Raw genomic sequence first — 9,149 nt, forward strand, 5'->3', positions numbered from 1 at the left:
CTGCACTCCAGCCTGGGCGACAGAGCCAGACTCCGTCTCAAAACAAAACAAAACAAAACAAAAATTAAAGAAAGAGAAGGAACGAGAAAGAAAGCATTAGAAATACCAGTTTCAAGATTTTGTGCATTGAGAAATCATTATTTCCAAAAGATTTTCTAAGGGCCACTGTCCTTATGACAATTCAGTGTTGTATATATGTTCACAGTTTGTTTGGTTTTTTTTATCTTAGGAGAAATAAAAATCCTTACTGGATAATCCTTATTTATGTGTGTTTTTTGAACATACTCATACTTCCCTCTATTGTTTGTTTCATAAAGAGCACAAATCAGATTTGGGGTATCTTATCTGGGATTTAAACAAAATGTTTATACATGAGTCTATCAAAATCCTTATTTACATGTAAGAAAAAAATACATGCCCAGCTTTGCCCAAGGAAGTCCCAGAGGGAGTACTGTTCTTACTATTTTTGAACCACAGCTGAGTGCAGGTAACAAACCACAGAAAGCAAAACTATAGATAAGAGTGGACCACTGTATTTTCAGAACTTTCCGGAACATAAAACAGTTTCCTCTCGCCTGAGAAGAGCTATCCAAAAGCTATTGGTATTCTCAAGTACTTTGATGTTCTTGTTATGTTAAGACTACTGAATAATTTTGAAGAATAATATATTCATTAATTATTATCTTGTTTGTAGTTCTCTTATGAAAAATAGACATTTTTAATTTAAGTAAAACTTATAATATGATTATACTACTATCAGTAAAGTTTTAAGTAGTCTTGGTTCCACCTAGCAAATTCAAAACAATTTAAGTACATTTTCTCTGGAGACCAAGAGCTACTATAATGACTTTAATGAACTATGGAGATGTTAGCCAAGCAAAGACATGGTTACAGTTCACAATGAACTATAAACAATGGCACTATTATTTACTCTTTCTATGCCTTAGTTTCTTTATCTGTAAATGAGAATACCTAACATAAAGGGTTGTTGAAAGGAATAAATGCAATAACGCAAATAACATAATTTAGAAGACGGTTTGGTGCATGTAAGCATTTAATTCTTATAGCCTGTTACTATCATATGTAGATAAACCTTAAAGTTTACTCTTTAGGGAATGAACTCTTTTATTTCATTGAATAAATACTTACTGAATTAAAACTCAAATGCCAAAGATATAGCAGTTAAAGCTGATAACGCCTTTTGTAAGCTTAGAGGTCAAGATTTGTGAGCATTAAGGCCTGGCGCAGTGGCTCATGTCTGTAATCCCAGCACTCTGGGAGGCCAAGGCAGGTAGGTCACTTGAGGTCAGCAGTTTGAGACCTGCCTGGGCAACAAGGTGAAACCCCATCTCCACCAAAAAATACAAAAATTAGCTGGATTTGGTGGTGCATGCCTGTAGTCTCGCATCACTGCGCTCCCGTCTCGGCGACACAACGAGACTCCGTCTAAAAAAGTAATAATAAAATAAAAAATTGTGAACATTAGACAGTGAAGGATAAGTGTGAAGCGTTTAAAAAGGAAGGTACAGGGTATTGTCTGTTTTTCAAAAGTGATACTTTTTTTTTCTCTTTATAGTGCTACTGTAAACAACCTTCAGGGAAAAGTAGATGCATTAGAAAAATCCAACACTAAACTGACAGGGGAGGTAAGTTTTGGAAATTCTTTGATTGACTTATAGAATTTAATATGCATTAGTAGAACCAATAATTTTTATGTAACCTTGGAAAGAAAGAACTTGACTTTTCAAATAATATCAACTGTAGTACGTAACTCCTTATTCTTTTTTCTTTTCTTTCTTTTTTTTTTTTTTTTGAGATGGAGTTTCGCTCTTGTTGCCCAGGCTGGAGTGCAATGGCACGATCTTAGCTCACCACAACCTCCGTCTCCTGGGTTCAAGCGATTATCCTGCCTCAGCCTCCCGAGTAGCTGGGATTACAGGCATGTGCCACCACCCCTGCTAATTTTGTATTTTTAGTAGAGACAGGGTTTCTCCATGTTGGTCAGGCTGGTCTTGAACTCCTGACCTCAGGTGATCCACCCACCTCGGCCTCCCAAAGTGTTGGGATTACAGGCGTGAGCCACTGCGCCCGGCCCATAACTCCTTATTCTGACTAGAATGGCCAGTTGGCTTATTGCAGGGATCTCATTTACCCAATTAGATTGTGTAGGGGCATGTTGCCTGGTTGATGGCATATCTTGGTTTCTTTTGTGTGCATGTTTTTTCTGGGCTAGCTTAGACTAAATGTTTAGCATATAGCATATTCATCATTTATTCATTCAGTGAACATTTCACACACTGTTTATGTGCAAGAGCTAGACAAATATTTATATGTGCCAGACACTGATTTATGTTCCAAATTAGCAAACTCCCCACCCACTCTGTCCTTGTTTTCTTCCTGGGACAGTTACATAGATAAGGTAAAGAGTACTGGTCAAAAGATCTGTAATCCCTGCCTACAAATCACGCTTATGTAACTCATGTGCTCCTGAGTAAGTCAGTCACTTGACCTCCAAGGGGCTCAGTTCCGTCACTGGAAAATGAGTGTTTACAATATACTTCCTTTTCAGCCTCACAATTAACTCTGAAGATCAGATAAGAATATGAAAACTCTTAGAAAAGTCCCTAAAATAAGAACAGAAAAATAACCTCATCGTTTACTTCTGATAAAAATATTTTTTTCCTTAACTTGCCAAAGCCTTAGCTACAGATATTTTTTCTTTAAATAGCATTATATGTTTTTATGAAAAATACTAAATAACATTGTCCAGATGGCAAAGAGTTTACCTTCTTTATTTCTTTTTCTTTTTTTTTTTTTTTCTGAAATAGGGTCTCACTCTGTTGTCCAGGCTGTAGTGCAGTGGCACAATGGCTCACTGCAGCCCCTGCCCCTCAGGCTCAAGTGATCTCCCACCTTCAGCCTCCCAAGTAGCTGGGATCACAGGCACACGCCACCACACCTGGCTATTTTTAGTAGAGAGGGGGTCCTGCCATGTTGCCCAGGCTGGTCCTGAACTGCTGAGCTCAAGCAACCCGCCTGTCTCGACTTTCCAAAGTGCCAGAATTATAGGCATAGCCACTGTGCCTGGCCCACCTTCTTTATTTCTAATTGTAAGGATGCCCTTACACCCCATGGGATGAATTTAGTTTAAATAAAATCAAATTGAAGCACTAGTCAGGAAGATGCTTTTAATTGGTTTTTCTTTAGAATGAACATTTTCATTATTATAGTTTTAAAATACCTTTTTTATTACTCAGCTCTGTGGCCTTTACTTCTGGACAAAAATTTTTAAATTTTATAAATCTTAAAACTTTAATTTGTGCTTATGGTCCTTAGAATCTTATCATATAGACTTTTGGAATGTTCAGCACAGATTTTTTACTGTTATTCTGCTGCTACTTTGTTGAATCTGTACAGCATAGCAATTAAGCATGCTCTGTAAAGTTAGGCTACTTGGGTTCATGTCCTGGCTTTGGCACTTGCTAGTTTTTTGGGGGTTTTTTGTTTCGTTTTTGTTTTTTGGTTTTTGGGTTTTTTGTTTGTTTGTTTGTTTTTTGTTTTTTGAGACGGAGTATTGCTATGTCACCCAGGTTGGAGTGCAGTGCCGCCATCTCGGCTCACTTTAATCTCCGCCTCCTGGTTCAAGCAATTCTCCTGCCTTAGCCTCCCAAGTAGCCGGGACCACAGGCATGCACCACCTCAGCTGGCTAATTTTTGTATTTTTGTAGAAACAGGGTTTCACCAGGTTGGCCAGGCTGGTCTTAAGCTCCCGACCTCTGGTGATCCACCCACCTCGGCCTCACAAACTGCTGGGATTACAGGCATGAGCCACTGCACCCAGCCACTTGCTAGTCTTCTAATCCTGGGCCAATTACTTAAGCTTCTATTCCTTGATTTACTTATCTGTAACATGGAAATAGCAATAATAACATTTTGTGAGATTGCTGTGTGAATGAAATGATTTAATACATGATTAGGGCTTAGAACAGCACCTAACACATCATAAGCATTCAATAAATATAGTTGTTAATTTTATTCTCTCAGTCATAAGACTTGTCTTCCTTAGAGTTATATTAATACAATATTTATTCATTTACTTATTTATTTTACCAACAACACTTACTTTCTTAAAGAAAATATGCTGTAAGAGAGCACATGGGATTAGTTCTGACTTTTCCCATTTCCGTTTTGGGTTAAGAGAGCCAGTAAGGCCAGGCATGGTGGCTCACGCCTATAATCCCAACACTTTGGGACGTCAAGGTGGGTGGATCGCTTGAGGCCAGGATTCCAAGATCGGCCTGGACAACATGGCGAAACCCCATCTCAAAAAAAAAAAAAAGGCCGGTCAAAAAGATAGCAGACCTCTTTTCCCCTCCTGGGTTTTGAATCTGAATGACAGACTAAGAAGAATTAAGCAGATGCAGATATAAATACCCACTTCAGGCCGTGCATGGTGACTCACACCTGTAATCCCAGCCCTTTGGAAGCCAAGGCAGGAGGATCATTGGAGGCCAAGAGTTCAAGGTTAGCCTGGGAAACATAGTGAGACCCCGTCTCTACACCAAAAAAATTAGCCGGGTGTTGTGGTGCACGCTGTAGTCCCAGCTACTCGGGATGCTGAGGCGGGAGGATTGCTTGAGCCCAGGAAACCAAGGCTGCAGTAGCCAAGATTGTGCCACCACACTCCAACCTGGGCAACAGAGGGAGCCCCTGTCTCAAATAAATAAATAGATAGATAGATAAATAAATGTCTACTTCATTTTTGGTAAAGCTGAATTGGAAAGCCTCCTGTGATCTACAGCCATAATCAGGTTTCCCAATAGTTTCTCTTAAATCAAGATTTTGGAACAACCTGCCTGAGGGCATACTTGGATCCAGAGAGGAGACCTACTTGCCCAGAATTGGTTTCATGTACATTTTTAGGCCACAGGATCTGAGAGAGAACTGGGTTTTCAGGCCTGCCCCCAGAAAGCATGAGCTTCTCTGTGCTTACCATGTTAGTACAGGAACTGAACAGAGCCTGAACCTACTGCTAGTGAGGAGACAATAACTGAGAAGGAGACTAGCCTGGCTGAGAGGAGCCTGCTTGGTTATTCCTCCCAGCCTCATGTGCAGGCACCTTCATATTCTCTGGGAGTTTAGTAGATGCAGAGAAGGAAAAAGTGTTTCCACCTTACTTTTTCCTTCTAAGAAAGAGATATAAATGTTTCCCCATAGCAGTTTACTGCTAATAACATTACCTGATCTTTTTAGGTATTGAAATGAAAAATCTCCTCAATGCTTAATGGAATTTTTAGCATGAGAACTTTGGAGTTCATGTCTTTAATCTTTTAAGAAATCATCTATAAAAGATCTTATAGAGGGTTTGTCACATGGGTTCCATGGTGTGACAGGACCCCTTTATTAAACATTTTAGAAATAGACGTTCTTAATAAATATATTTTTTTCTTACTAAATATGTGTATATCTGTAAGAACACCCTTGAGATCATCTTAAGGCGCAGTGGCTCACGCCTATAATCCTAGCACTTTGGGAGGCCGAGGTGGGCAGATCTCTTGAAGCCAGAAGTTCAACACCAGCCTGGCCAATATGGTGAAATCTTGTCTCTACTAAAAATACAAAAATTGGCTGGGCATGGTGGTACATGCCTGTAGTCCCAGATACTTGGGAGGCTAAAGCATGAAAATCACTTGAACCCAGGAGGCAGAGGTTACAGTGACCTGAGATCATGCCACTGCACTCCAGGCTGGGCAATAGAGCGAGGCCCTGTCTCAGAAAAATAAAGAAAGAGAAATATTTCTTTTGAGTTCCTATAATAACATTTTTATTGGGTTATAGCTTGCTTGCTTTCTAAGAATATCCAAGCCCGAGAATTACATCCTAGCAGATTGTGAATTATCTTATACTATGTTAATTTTAAAAAGATAAAAGATTATTTTTAAAATTTTATCCACAGCTTGCAGTTGCAAACAACAGGATCATTACCTTACAAGAAGAAATGGAACGAGTTAAAGAGGAAAGTTCCTACATACTGGAATCCAATCGGAAGGTTAATCTTACTGGATTTATAAAATATTCATTGAGAGCATGTCAACTTGTTAGTGGTAAAGGGGAGTCTCTAAAGGACTATTTTAATCAGCTGGCCTGTATCAAGTACACTTTTTATTTAGACTCCATGCATGTGTGATGAAGGTTGTGGGAGGGTTATGCGCCTTTTCCTACAAGATGCTTCTTGGCTTCACAGCCCTACATCTGTTTAGAGACTTCACAAAACGGTCTAATTCTGTTTCTTGTTTTTATGTACTAATGATTCATACAGTATTTAACAATTTGTTATGTTAAATATAATATTACTTTTATACCATGTTAATGTTTTATAAGAAGTGACACCTTATTTATATATCACTGGGAAAGAGCTACCATATAAATGTATTTTCTAGATAACTTAATTCCTTAAAGCACCAAACTTTTTATACATGTCTGATTAGAATTTTGTAAACCTTTATGTTTTGTACAATTCCGAGCCTTCTTAATTAAGGACATAATTTAATACATTTAGCCCTTTATGATGACTGAGGATCACAATTACCAACATTGACAATTCTCTACTAAATTATAATAGTGCCACTTTAGGAGGCTATTGAAATTGATAGAGCTTCTGACACCTACACTTAAATATTCCCCGATTTCTGTGGATGTTTTTTCCCTATCTTTTTTGTATTCACTAGCATCTCTTACTTTTTATTGATGCTTAGTGTTGTTATCCCTAGGATGATCTCTCTACTTCCTTTTATCTTCATGCTTCTAATCTACTGTCCCTAGGAATTCAAATCCATAGTTGTTAAAATTGTTCTTAAAGAGTTACTAGGCTCTGCGAGGGGACAAAAGCAGTTTTCCATGAGTAAAGTGATTGACTTTAATGCATGGACTTCATGACTGCTCAGAATAATTTTTTTATGACCTGCTTGTTTTTATCTGTGATCTTGCTGGATAGTTGAAGACACCAGTTGTGAATTCTCTGGAGATTGAATGTATTAACATTTAAACCTATAGCCCCTGGGCTGGGTGCAGTGGCTTACGCCTGTAATCCCAGCACTTTGGGAGGCCAAGGAGGGCAGATCACCTGAGGTCGGGAGTTCAAGACCAGCCTGGCCAACGTGGTGAAACCTCGTCTCTACCAAAAATACAAAAATTAGCCAGACGTGGTGGCACACGCCTGTAATCCCAGCTACTCGGGAAGCTGAGACAGGAGAATCACTTGAACCCAGGAGGTGGAGGTTGCAGTGAGCAGAGATTGAGCCTCTGCACTCCAGCCTGGGCGACAGAGTGAGACTCCATCTCAAAAAAGATAAAAAAGAAAACCTATAACCCAACTCATATTTTGAAATGAATACTATGTTATTTTTAGAGGCTGATTTTTAAAACTTCTATCATCTGGTTTGGTAACCTGTTTTAGGATTTTAAATAAAGTGTCAGGAAACCCCCAATTCAGCTTAACCTTTAAAAATATACTAGACTTCTTCAATTTCTTTGTTGTGTTTGTACATTATCATACCTGCTTCAGTATGATCTTTTTTTCTTACTAAGTAGCAGTGTTAGTGTCTACTAATTCTGTATAGATCAAATCCTTAAATATGTACAATGTTATTTGTCTTTTCGAGGGTCCCAAGCAAGACAGAACTGCAGAAGGACAAGCACTAAGTGAAGCAAGAAAGCATTTAAAAGAAGAGACACAATTACGATTGGTAAACTTTGCTTAATTTCTAATAGTTCAGTAATATATTAAAAGGTAACTGCCCACTTACACGTTTTATCATACAGACCAAGATTAGAAATATCAGTAGTGTTCTGAAAAACTATAGATCCTATAAAATGGTTTATCTCTTTTTAAACCACATTCCTTATCATATTTTCTCAATCTTTTTCTGAGTATTCTCAACAATAAGATTTTGTTAATTTTTATTTTTTGCTTTTGTAGTTTGTATTACAACAATATTAAGTATACAGAACCTACTTTTTTAAACTATGCAGTCTCACTCCTACCTAAGTCCTTATCCCTGCAAAGATTCTTGGAGTGGTGGCTCCTCTTTTCTTTACAAAGAATTGTTAATGTAAAATTACTCTATTTTATTTTTAGCTGTTATTTCTAATTTATTATTGGTCTTAGATATAAATAGAAAACTTATCATCCAGTATTAGTCTTAAGATTTTTTTAGAAATTAAAAAAATACATATAAATATATAGATAGAGAGTATATCACCTCACTCTAATCAGAATGACAACTATCAAATTGAAAGATAAGTGTTGACAAGGATGTAGAGAACCTTTACACACTGTTAGTGAAAATATAAATTAGTATAGCCACTATGTAAAACAGTATGAAGGTTGTCTTAAAAAATTAAAAATCGGGCCAGGCACAGTGGCTCACACCTGTAATCCCAGCACTTTGGGAGGCCAGGTGGATGGATCACATGAGGTCAGGAGTTCGAGACGAGCATGACCAGCATGGTGAAACCCTGTCTCTACTAAAAATACAAAAAAAAACAAAAACAAAAAGCCAGACATGGTGGTATGCACCTGTAATCCCAGGTACTTGGGAGGCTGAGGCAGGAGAATTGCTTGAACCTGGGAGGTGGAGGCTGCAGTGAGCCAAGATTGCATCCCTGCACTCCATCCTGGGCGACAGAGCCAGACTCCGTCTCAAAAAATAAAAATAAATTAATTAAAAATCAGTCTAGCATATGATCCAGCAATCCCACTACTGGGTGTATATCAAAGAGAATCTGCACTCCTATGTTTATTGCAGCATTATTCACAGTAGCCAAGATATGGCATCAACCTAAGTGTTCATCAACACATGAATGGATAAAGAAAGCATGGTACATAAACACAATGTGAGGCTATTCAGCGATAAAAAAGAATGAAATCCTGTCGTTTGTGGCAACATGGGTGAACCTGGAGGACGTCATGTGAAGTGTAATAAGCTAAACACAGAAAGAGAAATGCCATATGATAACACTCATATGTGGAATCTAAAATGTTCTCATAAAAATAGAGAGTAAGGCCGGGCGCGGTGGCTCAAGCCTGTAATCCCAGCACTTTGGGAGGCCGAGACGGGCGGATCACGAGGTCAGGAGATCGAGACCAT

At 38.4% G+C, this 9,149-nt stretch overlaps 1 protein-coding gene across 1 annotated transcript in view; it reads left to right on the plus strand.

Moving 5' to 3' along the window:
- RUFY3 (RUN and FYVE domain containing 3) overlaps nt 1-9,149 on the plus strand; it is a 93,600-nt gene that overhangs the window by 61,263 nt on the left and 23,188 nt on the right. The window contains exons 8-10 of the mRNA XM_011927241.1: nt 1,552-1,646; nt 5,957-6,049; nt 7,662-7,745. Coding sequence (XP_011782631.1) covers nt 1,552-1,646; nt 5,957-6,049; nt 7,662-7,745 — 272 coding nt within the window. The remainder of the gene's footprint in view (nt 1-1,551; nt 1,647-5,956; nt 6,050-7,661; nt 7,746-9,149) is intronic.

Source organism: Colobus angolensis, unplaced genomic scaffold, assembly GCF_000951035.1.
Source record: "Colobus angolensis palliatus isolate OR3802 unplaced genomic scaffold, Cang.pa_1.0 Scaffold70, whole genome shotgun sequence".
Taxonomy (NCBI): Eukaryota; Metazoa; Chordata; class Mammalia; order Primates; family Cercopithecidae; genus Colobus; species Colobus angolensis.